The sequence below is a fragment of the Nannobrachium achirus genome (genome assembly GCF_963921795.1).
Source record: "Nannobrachium achirus genome assembly, chromosome: 14".
NCBI classification, from domain to species: domain Eukaryota; kingdom Metazoa; phylum Chordata; class Actinopteri; order Myctophiformes; family Myctophidae; genus Nannobrachium; species Nannobrachium achirus.
In genome coordinates, this window is record NC_137821.1 from 34,740,260 (window position 1) to 34,764,656 (window position 24,397).

The 24,397-nt window shown below is 41.4% G+C and overlaps 2 protein-coding genes across 2 annotated transcripts; one reads left to right on the top strand and one right to left on the bottom strand.

Annotated features, from left to right (window-relative positions):
* Positions 1–503: 503 nt before the first annotated feature.
* On the bottom strand, positions 504–3,349 carry LOC308298735 (cytidine deaminase). Its single transcript, XM_080742393.1, has 5 exons — positions 3,115–3,349; positions 2,774–2,896; positions 2,576–2,687; positions 2,326–2,383; positions 504–1,963 (listed from the first exon to the last, which is right to left on the bottom strand). Exons 1-5 carry the CDS (start codon positions 3,119–3,121, stop codon positions 1,853–1,855), a joined length of 411 nt encoding a protein of 136 aa, XP_080598519.1. The 5' UTR covers positions 3,122–3,349; the 3' UTR covers positions 504–1,852.
* Positions 3,350–7,344: 3,995 nt separating this feature from the next.
* tm4sf5 (transmembrane 4 L six family member 5) lies at positions 7,345–18,138 on the top strand. Its single transcript, XM_080741289.1, has 5 exons — positions 7,345–7,747; positions 9,878–9,958; positions 10,595–10,746; positions 13,059–13,248; positions 17,417–18,138. The coding sequence occupies exons 1-5, from the start codon at positions 7,574–7,576 to the stop codon at positions 17,432–17,434; spliced, it is 615 nt and encodes a 204-aa protein (XP_080597415.1). The 5' UTR covers positions 7,345–7,573; the 3' UTR covers positions 17,435–18,138.
* Positions 18,139–24,397: the final 6,259 nt, after the last annotated feature.

Here is a 24,397-nt window from a genome sequence, read left to right on the forward strand (position 1 = left end):
GCCTCTAAGCTGTCATAAAATACTAGGTATTTGCTTCAAGGTTATTGCTTCAATATGCCAGCATGGTCTGTCTCCCTTGCATTCATCTTATATTATTGAGTATTGTCTGAGTGGTCTCAGTAAACCACCCTTGCTTGTGGCTGGGGAGCTGACCAGGGTCCTGAAACCATAATAACCCCTGACACCACTTCTTCTCCTGCCTCAAAGACAATAATGCGTTATGAGTTGAACTTTGAATATTACACGAGTAAGCATATAGGCCAGATCATTGCTTGACTTGTGTGCTAAAGTGCTTAATGCTAAGTCTACCTACTAGGCCTAGTGGTTAACGTCAGTACTCTGAAGTGAAGCTAATATAGGTGAGATTGGTTGTCAATTTGATCATGGTCAGTATACATCACTTTGCCCATATTACTGCAAATAGGATTTTTAGATCTAGAATCTCTAAAGAGTGCCTGCCCATGAAAACCCTATACACCGATGCTAATCATTTCAGACAGAAAATCTCTGGAAAAGGAATTTTATTTGAATTAACCAGTGGTCTAATGATATTAAAATACAAAGGCCACGAAGGCAAAAATCTGAAGTATGTTGCACAACAATACGTTTCTCATTTTTATCTAATATTCAGGGTTTCCTGCAGGAAAAAGTCTTGACCAGGGGGGGATCGTGCGTGCGCCGAATTTTTTTGATAATTAATTAATGAATTCGAGTAATTAATTCATTTAATTTTTAATATTAATTCTTATTTTTGCCCTATAAAAACACATGAATGTGCCCATGATGACGGAAAACACAACTACATGCTATCATCCACATTTATTCAACATTGAATAACTACGTTTTTCACAGGACAGTGTAACTTGTTTTTTTTCCCCCCAGGTTAATCAACCAGCACTCGTGCCATATAAATAGAAGTCTACAGCACAGTAAAAAAACAACATTGGTGTAAAGTAACTAAGTAGATTTACTTAAGTAGCCTACTGTACTTATACTGTACAAAGGAGATTTTCAGGTATTTGTACTTTACTTCGTTGTGAGTAAATGAGAAGAGGTCTCTCTCTCTCTCTCTCTCTCTCTCTCTCTCTCTCTCTCTCTACGCAATCTACGACTCGCTGTGCAGCTGTGTCACTGTCAAGTTGACCTAGGCTCGGCTCTCAGAGAACTTCAAAAGAAGTTAACGACCGTCAATTAAGCAGCTGCATGCGCTGCTCTGCCAGTGAGGCACAAGTAACTTCACATGGCTGCCATGTTTGAAAGATAGGGTTGGTATGGGGGTTAAACATGCAATTTCGCAATCGCGATCATGCCTAGTACATTGTTGGAGGTCCAAAAAGTTTTTTTGAAAAAAAAAAAAAAAAAAAAAATTTTTTTTTTTTTTTTTTTTTTAGACCCTTGGGGGGGCGGGGGGGTTTTCAGGCCGGGCGGGGCGCCTGGCCTGTAAAGTGCTGCAGGAAACCCTAATATTTATACATGGAGCTATGACATGTTGTTGCCTGTTCACCACCGTCTGTAGGAGATCTGAACCAGAAGTTGATTGCATTATGCGTTAATGAACAACCCCAGATGTATTTAATGGAAGAAATTATTAAAACATGCAGTACATGGATTCTTTGTTACTATAGTATACTGTATCTGTGATGGAGCATTGCGTTTTCTGTTTAAGAATACCAATGTCAGAAATAATGGGCATTATTGCTATGTTTTCAGTTGAAGCTAAGCAATAAGATAAGTCTGGCTACTAATATTTACCAACAACTATAACGCACAGATTACATTGAAACAGTTGTCAATACAGTATTGTCATCAAGATTCTGAGATGCAACAAAATGAATATTGTTTAACATTGTCATTACTTTGCAAGGTGGGCCGGAGAAAAGCCCATAGGCAACAATTCTTTGAGGCTGGTTTCTTTGTACGATCCATCCGGCTTTGTCAAGTAGATGATCCAATCTGGTCCAAACTGTCATGAGAAATTGATAATGGAGAGATAATATATTACTTCGTTATTATGTAGTCATTATGTTTTCTAATCGGTGAGTTATGTCTAGCTGTGCACAGCTTGACATAACACACTGACTGGAAAACATAATGTTATCAGTTCATAACTGAACTGATATCCCAAATCAGTGTTTAATGGGGAATTATGCTTATAGGGCAGAATTCCTTATGGACTTGAGGTGTTAATGTTGGATTTGTAAATGTTGGTTTAAATAGGATCTAGTGGTGAAGGTACTCAAAGATTGTGTGACATAAAACTTCAGCTTTGGAGAGAATCAGTGTATAGGAACTTATTTTGTCCATAATATCTCAAGTGTGTCTCACCTCCATAAGAACCTGTCTGCAAGCTCCACATGGCCCCACAAAACGGTCTTTGATGTCACTAGTGGGGAGAGAGGGGGTTAACATGTAGCCTAATGTATACTGCTCAAAGAAATGAAGGGCACAAAATGTTCCCTTAATTTATTTGAATTTATTTTAGTATATTATACTGTAGTACTGCTCAAAGAATGAATTTTCTTTGAGCAGTGTATATAGAAATGTAAGGTAATGTGTGTAATGTAATATGTCTTACCATGTCACAGCAATGGCAGAGAACTTTGTGTGGCCCTCCACCACTGCTCTCTGTATGGCTGTTCTCTCAGCACACACTGTCAAGCCGTAGGAGGCGTTCTCAACATTACAACCTGGAACACACAGCAAGCACTTAACTTAGTTTATTTATTGAATTACAGTACCTATAATATGTTAGGTTAGTCATGTATGATGTTACCTGTGATTATAGCACCATCTGCTGTCAATATTGCCGCTCCCACTGGGAACTGGCTGTATGGGCAATATGCCATGTTTCTCGCTTGCAAGCACCCCGAAATCAGCTCTTTAATTGTTGCTTGGTCTGGTTGGAAACAGAGGACAAAGGGAATAAAGTAAAGAAACATAGAATAAAACAAAAAAGATTTTGAAAACATTTGATCCATTTCGGAAATTGTATTATAGTCTACACATCATTGTCTGCTGTCTTCATTCTGAATATGTTTAAAAATAGAAGTTTCGTTATTTCAAAACATGACCTCATAAGAAGTCATTTAATATTTTACAGGGAACCATACTTGCCTGCCATGTCAAATGAAGAGCTACTCCGCTGTGTTGGTTGACTGGTAATGTGGTAACTGGTATTCTTCTCTTCCCGTTTCCTTTAACTCCTCGTGTCTACGGTGTGAACATAAATGAATGACAGACTGCTGTAGTTTTCATATATTTTGAATATAGGACAGTCCTAGCATTGGTGGTAAGCAGTAGTTGCATAGGATTCAGGTTAATGTCTAGCTGAATGCAAAGTGGCCTGTGACTGCGGGGTCATCAGAGCTGTCTGTTGACATGCATGCCATTGGCTGTTTAAACAAAGCGTAATTTGTTAGTTTAAGCCAAATTGCATAATCGTTCAATGGATACAATGATCAATAGCCAAGTCAGATACAAGTAACGTTTATCCACTATACTTGAAGTTATATCATTCATTGTTTATTCTAGAAAATAAAGATCTAATTTGCTAGACAGTTTTCGCAGCCATGTTGTTGCATGTGTCCCCCCCCTCTACGCTCACTACACTCTCCTAACAAAGCAAGTACAACCTGAAAAAAGTGCATTTGCAAGCCACTCAATTACAAGAACTAAAGCATACCTGTACTTGCGATTAGTGACTTTGCACCACTGAGAATTCTATCTTTGAATTGCAGACAACTTGAATAATTATTCATATAAGTAAGTTTGAATTGGAAAATATAACAACCCAAACCCCATTATTTTCTACATCAACTAATCAACAACTAATCTCATCCACTCTTCCTATGGCTTCCAGAAGGTTTCCAGTAAGCTGCTGATTAAGGCCATGGCTACACGGAGCTGGATTTTTCATATATCCTGCTTTTTCAGATATCCACATAGAAAAATATCTAGGTCCACACGGAGCTGGATATTTCATATATCCCGGTTTTTCAGATATCCACATAGAAAAATATCTAGGTCCACACGACAAAGATATCTAGGTCTAACAAGCACACACACAGTAAAGTCTTCAGAGATATCCGGGTTCCCTGTCTACACGGATCCAGTGAATCGTATATTTTTCAATCTCCACTTATTCATCCGGTTTCAAAAACATCCAGCTTCGTGGCCGAAATATCCAGCTTCGTGTGGCTTTAAGCCCCAACAGCACCAAAAAATGTCTAGATTCAGAAATATCCAGCTTCATGTAGCCGGCACCTCAGGCAGACCTGCTGGTAGTGGGTAATATGGTGCTCCTTGCCTTCTCCTCCTCGGCAGACAGTTACAGCTGCTGTGCTGAAGATGTTGGTGTCCTTAGCTTGGACACACTATCACTACCCCACTCACTTAACACATGCACGCTATTCAGTTGTCCCATTAAGTAGACTTGGGAACCTGTGGCTCCCGAGCCATGTGGCCCATGGGGCAGGAGCTTCTCCTGTTTCTGTAGTGCGAGGTGGCTTGATGCACAAATGCATTGGGTCCCATTTTAACAGTCTGGTATGACCCCGTCGGGGGATTGAACCAGACCTCCCAATCACATGGCGGGCACTATAACCACAAAGCCACTGAGCTGGTTAGACAAATATTTGACATTTATGTTTCCAAAATACAAAAATGGCTTAAGGAAAACTATTAAAAAAATAAGGCAAGGAGCTGCTTAAGTTGGAAATGCATGCAGTCGGACTGTTACTCAAGATATATGAGCTATAGACAGACAGATTTAACACATTTAGGATGGTTGACTTTGCAGAGGAGAGTGTTACTTGAGGACAGAGGAGATCAAGTTCTACAAACTAAACTAGTTCACTAGGTCTGTGTTCATGAGAAAGTCTTGGAACATTACTGTGATTCAATGCGTAGGTGTGTTAAGGTTTGCCAATGGAACGATGGCAAGATAAACTTTGTAGTCAAAACAGATTAACAATGATTGATTTGATGTTGGAGGGCATGGCAGGATCTATGCTGCTTAAAGGAAGTGTGAAAGATTCACTTTCATCTTCTGCATGCTCCTGCATGCTCATATGTTTATATTAGATGTTGATGAACTAGGAGTAAGAACCTAGCGCACAGCACACCTTAAGTGTTAGGACAATTGGGAGAACTGTCTTCTCTTGTTGTTAGGATACAGTATACTATATGTGGTGTATATACTGTACTGTACATGCCATGGTATACTGTATATGTGGATTATTCTTATTATATTACAGTATATTTTAAATTCACAGTATATTTTAAAATCACTCACTACAATGTCTGATGAGCCAAGCAAAAATAAATGTTACTCTTATGTACCTGTACATAATATGATAATGATAAAAACCTCGAACATTCTTGAACTTGAAGTAGTTTACATCAATGGTTCCCAAACCTTTTAGCCTGTGACCCAAAAGAGAAATTAGTTTGGGTTCCGGGTGAATGACTAATTATTAGGGATTCACCCAGGACCCAAACTAGTGAAAATAGCAGATCTATGGCTATTGTCACTACTTTTTAATTATTCTATTTTATTTATGGAATTTCTTAGATGTGTTTGCTTGTTTGTTTAAAAATGTATAACATTTTATTTTTATTTCAAAAAATAAAATGACATATTTCAAAAGGTTTCCATATTGAAGTATATATTAATAGAGGGGAAAAAGAGCAGACTAAGTACAGAGTGAAAGGTCAAGTTTATTAAGTATTGACGTTTCAACTTTCAAGTGGTTAATTCTGAAAACACAAATTGACATGAATCCAAAATACACTGATGATCGATCGCGCTGTCAAACAATGAAACTATATGGAATCTATGAACAGGTTGTGGGGGGGTCCCTGCTTCATCTCTCTCTCAGCTAAGGGGTCCTTGGCCTGAAAACGTTGAAGACCCCTGCTGTATACCCACAAAATTAACCTTGGTCTGTAAGGTTTATTATGGAACCAAAAATGGTTGTTCTATGTGACATCACTTGGAAGAACCTGTTTGGGTTCCAGTTGGCATGTTTATTTGTCTGTGTACCATCTAAACTAGGTCACTAGTTCTGTGTTGATGAGAAAGTCTTGGAACACATTTCTGTGATTTAATGCTTAGGTGTGCTTTAAGGTTTGCCAAATAAACAATTAAAAAAAGAAACACATTGATGATTGAGTCGATATTGAAGGACATGGCAGGATTTAAAACAAATGCAGCTTAAAGGAAGCTTCAACATTGAACTATGTCCTACCTTGGAGTTGTTGTGTGGAAACAAGAAAAAAATTCCTGGCCTGTTGGTAGGGACTAAACAGTTGTTTGGGGTACTTCCTTAACCTTTGATTTGAATCAATCCTATTTATTTATTCATTTGGTCAAAACATAGCAAAACTAAAACTTGAACATTATTGGGAGACGCATTGTTCTGCTAACATCTAGTAACATTTCATCAAAGATGAAGTATACAGTATATACTGTACCCTTAACAGAACACAGAAAACGTATTGCAATTGGAATTTCTAATTGCACAGCAACAAAGAATACTGATAACATTCAGCAGGCCTGTCAATATCAGTAGTTTGATACTCATTAACCCACCACCATCAGGAACACTGAACGGCCATAAAAAGGTAGAATACTATATTATCCAATTTCCTATCAAATAGACTCTCACTCTCAGCTCACTGCATTTCTAGAACATTCTTTGTTTTTGGACCCACTCTGTAAATGCTCTGTCATTTGGATTCTACCCCAGTCTGTCTATCTATTTCGGTTGACAAACACAGGTGTTTATTTGAAGTCCACCCCAGACGCCAAGCCCCCACCTATGTTCGAGCGAAAGACCATAAATGGAACTAATGTGTATGAGTATGATATCATCATGGGCAGGTATCAAAGGGCAGTCTGACCTAGGGCCCTATTTTCGTCCATGCCTTAACTCTTATCCCTAAACTTCTTTGCTGTTTTTACTATTTTGAAAAACAATTTTAAATAGTTCAAATAGCTGATCTACAAGAAAAGATTGGTAAAAAAAGGGCAAAGAAGTTTAGGGGTAATGCACGGATGAAAATATAGCTCCTACTCTCCCATCCCCCCATCCCTTCTGCACTGCTCTAATTGCTCGGCATTTTTTGTTTAGAGCTACTGTATACAGTACACCTTACAACATTTGCAGAGAAAAAAAAATGTTTTGAATAAAATAAAATAAAGAATATTCTCTATATGTCACACGAACAGTTTCTGTGGTTTAGTTCAAGTAGATGGTCACACGTGATCTCGCAGGCAGCCAAACCATCACTTGGCCTTTGTTCTCAATCCTGTTGCGTGTGTAGTGTTTGCCTTCCACCCTGTGACCCTGACGAGTGTGTGAGCTGTCCCTGGTGAGGCACCACTCACTTCCCGAGCCAGTCTTGAGTTACTTTACTTTTTCTTTTCTTTTTTTGTGGCTGTGGTTTTTTGGCTATTTTTTTCTCCTTTTTTTCCAGGGGACTTGTTGTGGTCTCTTTTGACTGCTTGAAATCAAAGGAGAAAGCATAGAGAGACAGAAGAAGATAGCAACGAAGTGAGACAGACAGAAGGATGTGCTGTACAGGAAAGTGTGCCCGCTTGGTGGGTCTGATCTTGCTGCCTACAGCGTTCATCTGTATGATCTCCAACCTGCTCCTGTTCTTCCCCGATGCGAAAAGCCTGGACAACGATCAGATCTCCTTGGAGGTCTGGCTTATGGGGGGACTCATTGGAGGAGGACTCTTTGTGAGTACTGAATTATGTCATATTATATACTGTATATAAATAATCATCAAAAAAATCACAATTAAATCAATCAATGATTTGACACATACAGTATGGCCTTTATTTTGACAACACAGTACACACATACACACAGGCCTTTATGAACACACACTTCCCTTTCTTTCTGCTAATTTCTCAGTAATGGTGTCTCTGACTCGGTCACAGTGGTTCTCAAACTTTTCAGGCTACGACCCCCCAAAATAATCAAAGTAACCTGAGTTGTCAAATTGTTTGACTCAGTTCTATGGATAAATATTATGAAAATAGCCGATTGCCTAGACTTTTTTGTTTGACTATTCTTTTTATATTATAGTTTGTTGATTACTTTTGATGCAGTAATGGTCTTATTATATTTAGATATTTTTTATTTTAGAGGTATTTAAAAATAAAACGTTTTAAAATCCCTAAAATTGTCACTTTAGAAATGTGCAGTAGGTTTGTTTACTCTTGAGTGAGAAAACAATGTTTCACATTAAACGTCATTTGGGGACCCCCCTGTGGGTCCAGACCCATAGCCTGAGAACCACTGATCAAGAGCATCCACTATGTGACCTCTTGAAACGTCTCATACGTACTATTAAGGTGATCTTCCATTCGCCACCAACCGGTTTGCGAATTTTGTATTCTGATAGAAACAAGTTTGATAGCAGGAACCAAGTTGATGCATAATCATAAAGATGTGTGTTGTAAATGGAGACCTTTGATGCCTATAAGGGTGTGTCTTTTATCGCTAGTGCATCATAATCGAGACTGTGATAGTGACCAGAGAGGCCTGTATACTGAGTAACTCATGACTCGGCAGGCACACTAATTTAGGTGTCATTACCCTTTGGAACAAAAAACGAAAAATTGATTCAGGATTCACAAATATTGGTACAGGAGATAAGAGATGACATTCACACAAAAATACAATTGTTACAAATGGCAAAGAAAGACGGCACCAAAATACAGTACACCTTACACACGCGCGCGCAGGCGCTGGCACACACACACACACACACACACACACACACACACACACACACACACACACATGCACGCACGCACGCACGCACACACACAAACATAGCAGTGACCTTTGCACTTCCTCCTTTGGGGCAGCTAGAGTACGTTATCAGACAGCAGTTATTTCTTGGCATTAGGCATATTTAAGAATAGACTTACACACTCAAATTTCTGTGACCCACCCAACTACAGAAACAGTCCACCTCTTTCAGTCCCCTCCACTGGAATTATCAAGCAGAGCCCAGTGGTATTACAGCCAGTGGGGAGGTTACACTTCACCAGCGGGTACTGGTGACAAATCTCACCGTTTTACTTCTCTACTATCTTCTTTCTACGATAGTAGAATCTTCTTTCACTTAATGCCCTGAGATTTGGTGTGTGTCGTCGTCCCCCCCCCCCCCCCCCCCCCCCCCCCAAGGTTGGTGGGAAAAGGTGGTTATGTGGCTCAGGAGGTAGAGCGGCCGCTTGGGAACTGGAAAGTTCCCAGTTTGATCCCGGGCTCACCCAGAGTTAGTGTCCAAGTGTCCTTGAGCAAGACACTGAACCCCTAATTGCTCCGGGTGAGCAGGTTGATGCCTTGCATGGTTTCCTCCGCCATCGGTGTCTGTATGTGAATGGGTGAATGTAATGCACAGTCATTGTAAAGAAAGGCGCGATATGAATGCACCGCTTACCTTTACTGTATGTTAGGACCAATAGATTCCAACAAATAGTTCAAGGTTCTTAATCACATAAACCCTTGCATATTAATTATTCTAAGGTGAACATTCAATCAAAAAAGTATAAGCTTACAACGCATTATGACACATTGACTTGTGAGCTTGAGGATTGTAGATTTATTTTCTCGCGAAGAGATTTGGTTTAGACTTAGTGGGAAAAGGACATGCAGGGCCCAGTATCGACCCCTGGGAGACTACTCTCCAGTCAACTACAGTAAGTGGTCAAGTTAAGTCATGATCAGTGGGCCTCCCTTTTATTGAGGAGTTCTATCTGGCCTATATGAGCCGCAGTGTGTTTGCGATGTGTTCCATAAAGTTGTTTTACGTGGCTTGCTTAATAAATGACACCTGCTGTTTGAATTGACAGATGCTGTGTCCCAGCTGTTCAGCTATCAGGGCAGGGGGTAAAGGTTGCTGTGGAGCAGGTTGCTGTGGAAACCGCTGTCGGGTAAGTAAATCCATGCGAAAGATTTACATTTCCTTGTCATATGAAACAATGGTTCTCAAAGTGTGGTCCAGGGACCCCCTAGAGGTCCTTGGGGGGTTTCCAGGGATCCCTGCTAAATGATTTATAGTTATGAAACTTGTAAAACAAACGGACCTTTACAGGTCTGTAACTTCGAAAGTGTACAATTGGAAACAAATTGCCAAATCGGGATGTTATTGCCCCCGCATTTGACAACTTGTGGGCATGGTGACTTGTGTACCGATGGTCTATTTACCGTAATTACCGTAGGCCAAATGGAGATGGGAATCTTTATCAATACAAGTATCAAAAGTGCTCCAAAAGAACAACACTGGTGCAACGTAAGAGTTTCACAAAAAGTTTGTGTGTGTCTGTCTGTCTGTCTGTCTGTCTGTCTGTGTGTGTGTGTGTGTGTGTGTGTGGGTGTGTGTGTGTGTGTGTGTGTGTGTGTGTGTGTGTGTGTGTGTGTGTGTGTGTGTGTGTGTGTGTGTGTGTGTGTGTGTGTGTGTGTGTGTGTGTGTGTGTGTGTGTGTGTGTGTGTGTGTGTGTGTGTGTGTGTGTGTGTGTGTGTGTGTGTGTGTGTGTGCTGCTGCCTCTTTCTGTCCACTACACTAACAGATGCTGAACTCAGTCTTTTCGTCTGGCTTTGGTCTGATTGGAGCCATCTATTGCACCAGTGTGTCTTCAGCAGCTCTGGCTAAAGGGCCCAAATGTCTGACCAGTGACTCCCCTGAAGACAAATGGGAATACCCCTTCGAAGGCCTTCCCCTGTGAGTGTTATTACTCATTTAATTAGCCACTTAACATACAGTACACAAACTACACATCCCATAGTACATTACAGCTGTGGTTATCAAAATACGGCACTGCAGCAACATTTGTTAAACATTTGTTTAACCACTTTAACCCTAATTCATACTCTGCAAGCTCACAATGCGTCGCAATGCACGTTTTTAATCTTGAAATCTTAAAATGAATGAGAAACGTTTTACACTAATTTGGGGATCCTTGACAAGGAAATGTTCAAAAACCACTGCATGACAAGCATTGCCTGGCTCCAGCCCATAGACCCCCAGTGCGGACTATAGCTTCAGGAAGCTTGGTCTGAAATCAGGCTGAAATCAGACAAGCACACTCAATCAGATAAATATGTGCTCACTGCCTCACACACAGATCCATACACACAGATGCATGTGTTCATTGGTATTTACCGGATTGCTGGATTTGTTTTTACACACAAGGTACATATGTGTAAGCTGCTTTGCTTTAAGGGAATGACAGTAAAATATTAATATTGAGGAGCAGAAGTAACGCAGAAGTAACACAAACACCATCCAGCAGGGGGCAGACAAGGCCAGTGCTTTGTTATTTTGTGGTTTTAGTGTAAGAACACTTACAAGCAGTACACAGTACACAGTACACACAGAGCTCTCTTGTTACACTGATGATATATCAAATTATTATCATTATTATTTACATAATTAATGACTGATATATTATATCATAAAATAATGTTTCTTCTGATTGCCTCAACCTCAATATAGATTCATGCAATGATTGGGCCTCAAAGCAGCAGCATCAACCTTTTAAACTTCTGAAAAGGCGGTATTTAGTCATATTTTACACAAATAAATGGAAGCTTTAACAATGCATTTCTTCAGAAAAGGGACTTTAAGGATTATGTTCTGAAGCATGACATTTTGAGCATTAAAGATCATGCATTTTGGGTGTCTGGGTGGCACACGGGCTAAAGCAATTGCTCAACACTGTGTGGAGACTAGGGTTCGATTCCTCTGTGGAGGAATGTGTTTCAGTGAACACAACTGGCAGTTTTCACTGTTGAACTTGGCAGGAGATTGTGTTCTTTGCCTCTACTGGTTGGTTCGGGGTGCGTGTACCTGCCAGCAGCTATATGCTGAGAGAGTTTCTGGGGGGGGGGGGGGGTTGTGTGGGAGTTCATCTGCATGCATTACGTGCCCTTCTGATGTAATTCCTCTTTTTGTGATCAAGTTTTCTTTTCTTTACCTTCTGATGTAACTGCTCACACTGTCAGGTGAAAAGCTGCTGCTGGTGACTCTGTGTGTAACATGCCCATGGCAGTGACAGGGACTGTTTAGTGTAGTTCACTGTTTACAGCAACAACTATTTGTTACTATATACTTAGGCATAAGAAACAGGCATCTATACCCCAGCATGACAGCAGTAAGTTCCCCCCACATACCCACCCACACACACCCACAAAAATGCTATCGTTTATCCATTTTATTGAAACTGAAAAGTCCATGCCGTTTCTGAGAGCTGGTGTTGACTAATGGCGTTGATTCAGTATGAGCTGTTGGCATCTTCAAGGTATTTTACATGCTTGGGCAAAGCATGTTCTGCATAGAGAAACCACAGCATACAGGGGGCTGACAGTTTACCCAACAAACAATATTCTGATTGAGCCGGTGCTAACCGCTCTTACATCTGGCTTTGTGTGTATGTCAGTCCGTCCGTCCATCCGTATGTCCGGCCCGCAGAGCTTGGCATTGGCCAAGCTTCGTGGGACGCTTAATGAAATGAACTCATAAAAGGCTTATTTTTCTGTTATTATTATAATATTTTCCTCAAGGTTTAAATAATGCACATTATGTTCCATTTGAGCTCATTTCAACTCCCTGACCACTAGCTCTGGTCCAGAGCGTCAGCTGCCCTGACACTCTGACAGGCGGCTTGCTAAAAGACTAGACCAGGATTTCTCTACCCCTACGAGGGCTCAACTTCAGTCAAAATAAATACTTCGCTACTCACCTAACCAAAGGTAGTTTTGCGCTGTTGAAAGTCTATTCTCCGCGGTGGGAAACCTCTCAGCACCCCACCCACTCTGTAAAATACACTATTTTTGTCATAAAATAAAATGCACCCACCTCGAGCCGGGAGCGAGCCACCGCAGACACAACCCGAGTTGGATGCGTTTTATTACATGACAAAAATAATGTATTTTACAGAGTGGGTGGGGTGCTGAGAGGTTTCAACCATACATATTTTGGTTTATCGTTAACTTTCTGACTACAGTACGTGTGTTCATGTATGATCCCTGCAGAAACAGCAGCTACCTGGCTGACAAGTCCATATGGACAGACTGCAAATTCCCTGAGAACATAGTGCTGTGGCACATCGTTCTATTTGCCATCCTGCTGTGCATGGGCGTGCTACAGACGGTTCTGTGTGGCATCCAGGTGGTTAACGGCTGCCTGGGCTGTATCTGTGGGGACTGCCGCGACAGCAAGGAGGTAAGCAGAAGAACTCTCTCTCTCTCTCTCTCTCTCTCTCTCTCTCTCTCTCTCTCTCTCTCTCTCTCTCTCTCTCTCTCTCTCTCTCTCTCTCTCTCTCTCTCTCTCTCTCTCTCTCTCTCTCACTCACACACACACACACACACACACACGCACACACACACGCACAGTCGCACACGCCATATCATGTTCATATCAGAATTAATTGTATTGGCAGGTAACTGTTCCTCACACTTTCTTACACCACTTGTGGTGTTCCTGTTCCTATATCTGTGCATTCCACATAGTATTTACATTCCCACATACTGTATATTTATGTTGCATGGTCCAGGGGGCCATTGAGGGGTGAGAGCAGCGTAGTCCCTGTCCCAGAGATCTGAAGATCTGGTTGGTCCCTGAATTGAAGTCTACTTATCTCAATATCATGTAGAATTTTCAAAGCTGCGTGCGTGCGTGCGTGCGTGCGTGCGTGCGTGTGGCTTGAACTAGGCAATCTAAATGTATTGGTTAAAGCAAAATATGCAACACGGGAAAAAGCAAGGAACTCCATCCCAAACTTAAAGTGTGCTGTCCTGTAGTTCCATCGTAATTCTAGACTGTGACTTTAACAAGTTGTAATATGGAACTTGTCCACAGAAAATCAATAGGAGACAAAGGAATTTCATTTGTACAACGTTTCTCAGTGATTCCATATATACAGTAGGACTGCCCAGACTAGAAATAACATAAATGGAAATGAAAAATAATGTCTCTTTCTTTCGGTAGACAGTAAGGTAATACATACTGTAACTCTAACATGTAGCCTACTGTTATACAAAATGGAGACATTACTCATTACAGGGACAGTAAATACTAGGTGGGTAACGTAGCAGAAAAGGCTGACTTAAGGTCTAACTCAGCAGAATGTTGCACAGGGTAAATAAGTAGGAGAAATCAATGTGATGGTTGAAGTTTAAGCTTAGATTTAGCCCATGGTTGAACATAGGTCTGGAACCAGGGGTCATCATTATGTCCGTATACATGGACAAAGCACCCCTGTCTGGGACACATTCTGTTTGTACACTCCCATACAATGTAAAATCCAACACGTGAATGTACACTAGGGTGGATCTTAAATTACCTTTTTTAGATTTTCTTGAGTCTCACCCCCCAATTATGTTCCAATGTACAAAAAACTGCTTTGGTTCAAATTTGGTTGAATTTGAAGCATATTTAGAGGTAGCTCAATCAAGTCAAAGATTGTACATTTTATTGGTCAAAATCGAATTGCACTGCAGGCACATATAAGTTATACATTACACATTATTCTTATACTAAGCACAGAAATTATATTTTTTTAAGCTTACAAATCTAAACACAAATCTGATTACATGTTTGTCATATGTCAATCCAGAATTAATGTATTGTAGGAAATAGCAAAGCAAAGAATGACAATTTGCTATTTTTCATTTAACGTGCACAATGACATGTCTTTATTGCACACTCTTCAATCACACTCACAACACACAACAAGCACACAGTCCCACTTCCTTGTTTACCCCCAAAACCCCTGAAAGTCACTGCAGTATTTAATAGTAATTCAGTAGTTACTGATCAATTAAAGTTTGTTTATGGCTATCGGGATACTTGTGCCGATGGTTCTGCACAATTTGCAGCAAGTATTGGAGTTGGGACTCATCTTTAGTAATGAGACCACAATATTCTTGTATTAGGGCAACCCCACGCTCTGCATGATCATTGACAACATTCATCGCCTTCACTACAGCCAGAGCTTCTTGGTAGTCCACCCTGGGCTCCCACTCATCGGGATCAACGTCAAGGAAGTCATCTGGGAGAATCATCATTTTGAAAAGCACCTTGGATTTGGGAAACACAAAATCTTCAATGTTCTTCCTTGCAATTGTTCCAAGGTCAACAGTAATTCTCTTCATATGCCCCTGTTCATCATCTTCATTTCCATCTTTCATGGCTCTCACCATCAGCCTCTTCGTTTGCACGCTCAATTGACTGTCAAACATTGCAAGTCTGACGATCTCTGGAGCCAAATACCATAAGTGATTGGAAAACTTTTGAGAAGCAGCTTTAGACACCTCAGCATTTATTGATGAATATTCCAGCAACGATTTTAACAGCTGCCAAGTCATTTAGTGGAGCGCTGACAGCAACAGGTGCCATCATCCATGCCTTCACATAAATGCAAACTGTAAACATGCACAAATCCATGCATGCTTTTTCTTCCCTGAGGGTCAGTTTGAATTGGCCATGAAACATCCAGATCTTCAAACAATAAATAACCTTTGCCATCCAACGGGCATGATGGGTAGTAGCTACTGGAGCTCTGAACCAGATACATCGCTGCTCGAGGTATCCGGTTCATCAATAAATGCTGAGGTGTCTAAAGCTGCTTCTCAAAGGTTTTCCAATCACTTATGGTGAACAGGGGCATATGAAGAGAATTACTGTTGACCTTGGAACAATTCACCCTTTGTCAAGTCCCGCCCATTGTCCTGCCCCTCTCCACACCCATTGGTTGCTTTGACTTGGAGGGACATTCAGTGGGACATTCCATCCACTGCCATGTTAATTCAGTTGCTTCATATTGTTATTCTGTGTGCTCAATTCTAATTTCAAACTTTGTTTCAGTCAATTGGAGCTGCTCAGTGGCAGCATAGTGAATCAGCATGTTTTTAAATGTTTTTATTTCTCCAAAAATTATGTTTTAGCTAATTCAACATAAAAAAGGCGGAACCAGGGCGGGACAAGGCAGATAGAGCCTGCTGGTTGGTCAGTCAGGGACCAACCAGGAGGCTAACAAAGGGTGAATTGCAAGGAAGAACATTGAAGATTTTGTGTCTCCCAAATCCAAAGTGCTTTTCAAAATGATGATTCTCCCAGATGACTTCCTTGATGTTGATCCCGATGAGTGGGAGCCCAGGGTGGACTACCAAGAAGCTCTGGCTGTAGTGAAGGCGATGAATGTTGTCAATGATCATGCAGAGCGTGGGGTTGCCCTAATACAAGAATATTGTGGTCTCATTACTAAAGATGAGTCCCAACTCCAATACTTGCTGCAAATTGTGCAGAACCATCGGCACAAGTATCCCGATAGCCATAAACAAACTTTAATTGATCAGTAACTACTGAATTACTATTAAATACTGCAGTGACTTTCAGGGGTTTTGGGGGTAAACAAGGAAGTGAGGCTGTGTGCTTGTTGTGTGTTGTGAGTATGATTGAAGCAATAAAGACATGTCATTGTGCACGTTAAATGAAAAATAGCAATTTGTCATTCTTTGCTTTGCTATTTCCTACAATACATTAATTCTGGTTCGACATATGACAAACCTGTAATCAGATTTGTGTTTAGATTTGTAAGCTTAAAAAAATATAATTTCTGTGATTAGTATAATAATAATGTGTAATGTATAACTTAAATGTGCCTGCAGTGCAATTCGATTTTGACCAATAAAATGTACAATCTTTGACTTGATTGAGCTACCTCTAAATATGCTTCAAATTCAACCAAATTTGAACCAAAGCAGTTTTGTGTACATTGGAACATAATTGGGGGGTGAGACTCAAGAAAATCTAAAAAAGGTCATTTAAGATCCACCCTAATGTACACGTGCGCCTTTGTGTACATAGGTATACACACGCACAATCTATTATAAACACGGGGACACAAAGTTTGAAAATTACTAGTTTAGAGTTACATCACAAAGTGCACATTTGTACACACCCCACAAAACCCACGGGAAATAATAATGCACATCAAAGCACCTCCCTGATGTAACACAGCCCCTGTTAACAATGGGCAAGTCTCTCAAGACATACTGTTGGTCTCACACAATATTCAAATGCTTCTGCCTAACAGTCTATGCATCCGTTTCGCGTAAATAATTCCTTAAATCAAATAGTCAATTGCTGCTTAACAGAAATGGAAATTCCCAAAATTAAAGGTATGTTTTCGTGAATGGAAATGACGAACAAATGATAGCTTCCTGTGCTGAACACTAAGGGGGCATAATTACAAACTCTCAGTAGTATTTGAGGATTGTGGAAAAGCTGTCTGTCTTGAGAGACTAACGATGAGGTAGTCCTCCTGATGGACAGCTAGGTCTCTTCCTGTCAGAAGCAGGTAATGAAAACATGACGTCTTTTTTTGCAGGATGAGGGAGGCCTGTGAAAGGCGCGGAGAGAACATCCTGATCTGATCGGCAGGCTGGGACCTTTCCTCAGAAAGGCCACGGCAACAGTACTTAATTGGTTTGCGGCATTTTTTTTTTCCTCCAGAGATTTCTATGCAGTTTGTTGTTGTTTTTTCCTTTGATACTCTTTAACATCAAATCAGGTGTGTCATGTATGTGCCATAATCTGGACTCTTGGAGTTTTGTTGAAATATTCATCCTACTGTAGTCTGGGCACTGGTAATGTTTTGTATCAACAAAAGTGTTTTGTTGAATTACTAAATCTGATTCTTATTTTTTTATGAAATAATATCCTTATAGCTTTAGTACCAAATGGGTAGCCTGAATATCGGATTGAGCTAGACACACACACACACACACACACACACACACACACACACACACACACACACACACACACACACACACACACACACACACACACATACAGTATGGCATTTTAATTGAGTGATGGAACATTTGGAAAATTGTGCGCAGGAAAAATCAATCAATATATCTGACTGAATATATCTGAATTGTCCTCATGTGGCTTTGCTAGGAAGGGGGTATTCATGTTTTTTTTTTAGGTATTCAGATTATTTTACTTTTGTGTGACTATTATCAATAACTTATTTGACCAGTGTGTACGTTTGTTGCTTTAATAGTTGTGGGCCCCTGACAAATAAAACCATTACAAACGAAATGTGTCATTATTGATCGATGGTCCCAAACAAAGTGTAAAATAAACTCATAGTTATCCTATTTATGATGTAATAAAAAATAAAGCTATAATGACTCATAGTAATATACAACTTGCAAAACAACGTGGAAAACCCATTACTGTGTCCTAACCATATAATTCACTCAGTAACTCCAATTATCCACTTGAATGACTATGAGTGAAGCTAAGCAGAATCTCTCCACAGTTCTCTGTCAATTACTGATCTCACATTGCGTTTGAAGCTCTCAGCAGTTCAGACACAGACAGCCAGATCTAACAGGATTGTTGTGCGTCGAGGACAAGATCAGAGGTCAGAGCCCCCTGTGGATCCTGTAAGGACTGCAGCTGCACTAGCGGCGTGGTCTCTGTATGGGCGCCTATTAGAAAAGGGCCAGGTTAAGCCCATAATCTTTTGTTGCTATGGAGCCGCTTCGTCGTAATTGTTACCTAACTTCTAAGATAAATACACTTCACAGAGCTTCAGCCAGGTAAATATAGACGCTGTCTGTGTCTTGACTTGAGAGGCCGGCTACCAATGTGCCTCTGAGAGAAAGTCACAAGAGAATAGTGCACCAATATACAAAGCCATCATGTCTCGTCTCTCAGTGCCCATACCACCCTACTGTGAATTCTAAACTTAATATATTAGCCAGTGTGAGTGACCACAGTTGAAACAGCTGACTGTGGAGCTCTTATCTCTTCACAACCACCCTATGTGTGAGAATGGATGGTCTCTCTGACTCTCTCTCCTTTGTTTTGGTCACTTACAGAACACATTATTATTTATATATAAGGATGGCCTGGTTATGTCTTAGCAACTTTTTAAACAAATTCATCACACACACACACACACACACACACGGCACCATTTCGGGTTAAGTGTCTTGCTCAAGCGTCCACCCTATGGCCTTTACTTCGCTCATGCTACACAATATCAAATAAATCCCATAGAAATTATTACACTCATTGTACAATGTGTGCCTAACCATTATTTTAAGTATCTAACAGGGCTCATTGGTCAAATTGATCCCCAATATCTGTATTTCAAAGCAATGGTCCTTCAAGTTCCAGTAAATTAAATAAATTAAACTTACAGGTGTGTGGCAGGTGTCAGACCCTTCCCAAAGAGCAGGATGCAGTTTTTACAGTGGTTGGTTTCATTTGGCAAGAAGCAATAACTGATTATTTGATTTAAGTCACTGGAGCAGTTGCTTTAGAAAGAAGTTAGCTGTGGAGAGGCGTGGCTGTGACCATTGTTGTGACATCATACGACGGTGTCGCAGGATAAAAATGGATGACGATTATTTTTATTTATTGACGATTAAGGATGACGATTATTTTGAAAATCTTCAGCAATCGTTAACGTTAATGTCCAGAATAAGAACGGCAGCATTAATGTGATTATTCTGATTAAAGCCTAATTTCTATTTATACACACACAACAGAGCATTAAATGAGGCTTTAGCGAATAGATTGTTGATCTGTTCACGAGTAACCCTCTTACATAAGATAGGGAAGAAAGCAAGGAAGGAAGGAGCTGGAGACTGATTGAGGAGAGTTGACTGAGAGTCCAGTGGAACAAAGCGAGCCAAACGGAAAGGGGCCCATGCACTCATCTGGTTTTCATGCAAGTCACATATAGGCTGAAATAACAGGTCAATAAAGTGTTACAGACAAACAGAGCCAGAATGGAGAAGAGGAGGAGAATGTGATAGAAAGGAAAGCAAGCCAGAAGAGGCAGGCATTGAAAAACAAGGGGTGGTGGGAAAGAGAAAATAAACATTGAGAGGAAAATGGGTGGGTGGGTGGGTGGGTGTTGGTGGTGTGGGGAGGAGAGGGGGGTAGAGAACAGACAAATAGAGGGCAATAGCCGTTGGAGTGTGAAGCCAAAACTTCTGTTTTATCCGCCTGGTGCACTCATTTAGACCCTGTGGTTAGGCCATTATTCAGAAATGAACCCCTCGCTGCGTCCCGCCCCAGATGGCAACAACAGAGCGGAGAGAAGACAGAACGGCCGGAACACAGGCCATAGAACAGAACTGCTTCAGGCTGGTATTGGATATACTGTATTAACCACATGAACCCTAGTAGCATCCCAAACATTCCCAAACAGTCACAATGCTGTGAAAGCATTTGGTGTAGAGGGAAAAAAGTGAGGGGACCAGGTACGGATCACTGGGGTACCAATGAAGTATAATGGGTATAATTAAGACAGTTCTGATCTTTTATAATGGTGACAAATGACAGTGGACAAAAAAAAGAGTACTGACTGAGCATTGTGAGCAACTGTTCTCACAATGGTGTCCCAGATGGGGATGACTCAGAAATGTGGGGAAAAAAGGTCTTCAACCAATTAAGCAGTTGGCACCCTCTAAATGGTTTACTTTGCTCTTCTTTCACGTCTCTCTTTCCCTCTCGGGAATTGGGAAGACTCTGCATTCAGTGCATCAACAACCACAGCGGCATTTAAAAAACACCAATCACACTGTGACTTGCATAGCCAAAAAACAAATGTTGAACTCAGGCGAATCCTGACGGAGTTCACCACCCAATAATTATGCCAACCGCAACGACGCATGACCCATGCCAAGCCACAGGGTGGGCAGAGAATAACAAACTGACATAGTCGAAAGCACAGTGTCAACATGTCTGCATCATGCATCATCATGCAGATGCATGCATCATGATTCATGTTGCATTGTAACTGGTGGGAGATCTTTTACTATTACACCATTACGGGTGTCGCTCTCCATTCCGACATGCCGCCACTCTGAAATTGACTTCTTATTGTCGGAGTGGCGACACTTCCATAGGGGTTAAGTTTAGGGTAAGGGTTAGAGATAGGGTTAGTGTCGTAAATGGAGACATGTCGGAAAGGAGACATGTCGGAGTGGCGGGGTGTAACCCTCTATCACAGGGGTTTTCAAACATTTTGTGCCAGTCAAAATCTCAAAGCACACTTGTCTTGTATTCAAAGCCAATATAGAGGATCTACTAGCTCACAACGCATCATAATGTGACATGAAAATGTGAGAAATAATGAATACATTTATTAATTTAACATTTTCACATATGATGAACAAAATAGGTATCCAGGAAGAAAGTGGTTAAAATATATTGGAAAATTATATAACTTTTGGTATCTTTGTATTTGATGTGTGTAGGCCTTTTTTGCCTCGCCGGCACATCATGTTTTGATTTTGTTGTTTTTATCATTCAAATTACTGTTCTATCTTCTCTTCCTTTTACCATGGTTTTGTGAAATGATACGAAACCAAACTAAACTAATGTGTGCTTGCCACAAAACACCAAGGCACATCTGTTCTCACGGAACACCAGTGTTCCTCGGCACACCATTTGGGAACCACTGCTCTATCACAGCAATATCCTCCTCAGTGCGAGTCACACTGAGCAACTGAAACGAGCCGCGTCTGGCAAGGCAACAATCTCAAAGCTGACCTGCGCCTGTGGTACCTGGCCCAGTATTAACTGGCACCAGAGATGCATTAGAACCTCAAGACCCACAATTGTGCCAAAGCTTCACTCTGACCGAGCATGACAAGTGGCCATCGAGTCATCTTTCTTCACACCGCTACCCAGTGGTAACACGCACTGTCACAGACTGACCCAGAGACACTCACAGTGGTGAACCTCTGGTTTAGAAATCTGGCTAGCCATCGTCAAAGAAAAGGGAACGACCACTCGGGTTGTCCCTCTTCCTTTGCTCAGAAGCGTAAGCTATCATTCAAAATTCTAATTCAGTTCAATCTTCATTTCAGACCGAGGAAGATCCATATCAGTTACAATAAAATAAAACAATACAAGAACAAGTAATAAAACAATACAAGAACGATATATCAACGATATATAAAGTAATATCAGACTCTGTCTCGAGAGAATGCTGGTTTAGCCCCCACAGAGCCAAATCATAACAGTCAGATTCATTGATGTAATACTTTATTAGACATACTAAAAGGATAACACCAAAAAGCCAATACACAATAACATTGTGTGTAATGGTAATCTTTATCCTCTGGTTACGGTGTAGAGTGTGTCCTTTTACTGCGTCTAGAATCATCTGCTGATTGGTATGAGAACCCAGATCCAAATGGCCATTGCCACATACAGGTACAAGTAGTGAAATGTTGGTGTGGCATGTCCGCAAAAGATACAGTGACGAGAGAGACAGGAAATAAATGCGGACAGATAACAGGGGAAAGACACACAGCAAACAGTCCAGCCAGCCTGGAGTCGAAGCAGGGACAAGTTAATGAGGGTATTGTGTGGTGGTATGCACCCTAATTTGGTCCCTAAATATTGAGCCATCAGGTGAGGTCGCACGGTCGCACCAAGTCCTAGCATTTCTGAAGCTGATCATATTCTCCATATACATTTCAAGAGACAGAGGTGAAGGAATGGTGGAGAGAGAGAGAGAGAGAGAGAGAGAGAGAGAGAGATGAGAGAGAGAGAGAGAGAGAGAGAGAGAGAGAGAGAGAGAGAGAGAGAGAGACAGACAGAAGGGGGAATGGAGAAGAGTGGCATGTCCTTACACTAGGATGTCAGTGGAACAAGCCAGGGGTGACTTGAGGCAGTCAGGCCCAGGAGGGAGAGAGAGAGAGAGAGAGAGAGAGAGAGAGAGAGAGAGAGAGAGAGAGAGAGAGAGAGAGAGAGAGTCAGAGACACTGTAGAGAGAGAGAGAGAGACACTGTAGTGTGTGTGTGTGTGTGTGTGTGTGTGTGTGTGTGTGTGTGTGTGTGTGTGTGTGTGTGTGTGTGTGTGTGTGTGTGTGTGTGTGTGTGTGAGAGAGAGAGAAGGGGGGAAGAGAGAGGAGTGGCATGTCCTTAGACTAGGATGTTAGTGGAACAGAGAGAGAGAGAGAGAGAGAGAGAGAGAGAAGGGGAAGAGAGAAGAGAGGCATGACATCAGACTAGGATGTCAGTGGAACAGGCCAGGGGTGAACTGAGGCACTCAGTCCCAGTCTGACCCATATCATCACATAATCGGATACATGCCAGCATCAACAAGACGGTGGCCTGGGTGTGGGAACAGCTATTATAGCCTGGAACCAGAAGAGTCTGCCAGTGCAAAAATAAATTGCCCTCGCAGTGATATAGTCTGGCCGCGCAAGGATAGAAAGCTAGGAGGGGGAGGGAAACAGAGGGAACGCATGAAAGAGAGGAAAAGAGGGTGAATGTGTCACTCAATGGAGAGTGACAAAAGAAGAAGAAGTGACCACTGTATTGCTGATTGACTCCGCCATGCCAAAGTCGTGCATGCAAAGTTCAGTCGGTCCAGTTATATAGGTAAAATTGTGTTTTGAACAGAAATGACTCAAACCTCTAGGCAGAGGAAGAAATGTGCCACCAGATTTTTGTAAAACATATTTTCTTTTGAGCGGTCTGGCTTTGTCTGTCTGTATGTACACCCAGGGTCACATTGGCCAAGCTTCGCGGGATGCTTAATGAAATTAACTCATAAATTGCGCCGCTCACTTCACTTTTTATATTACTCCTACAGATTTTGCCCAAACGTCACGCAAATCAGTACACATTATCTCTGTCATGTGATCATGATGGATCTGGGTTCTTGGACCTGACCTGGGCGTACACTTGAGCTGACACAGACCCACTCTACAGTGATGGACGGAGCAAGCTGTTTTAATTGTGTGCAACAGGATGCTGCAGAGGTTCTACCTACCAGTCCAGTCCATATAGTGCCAGCCAAGTGCTATCTTCGTTGCAATTGCACGCTTGCACGCTGGCGGGGTCACAGCAGCATAAGGACAGGAAACAAGGGACGGCCTGGACAAGCTGGTGGGTGAAGACCGCTGCCTCTAGGAGCTAAACTTGGGTACTGCAAGGGTGTGCTTGAGCACCGCACAGAACACCTACACTCCTACAGTATGTTCTCTGGGCACCTCTGTGTGGCAGCCCACTCCACCATCCCTCCCTTCTTACAGAAGACAACTTCTTACAGCTTAACAGTTCCAAAACTGAAGTGCTTCTAGTAGGCACCCCACACCAGATAAAATCATTCCCCATAACCAGCATCACCATCTCTGGATAGGACCTATCCCTCTCACCGGCTATGGTAAAACTTTACGCTCACCTGAACTTGATGACAGTTTACAGTTTGGGCATGTAGCAGACGCTTTTAATCCAAAGCGACTTACAATAAGCAGATAAAATATCACAATAATAAACAAGGTTAAATGTCAGTACATCAACAGCAATATAATAAA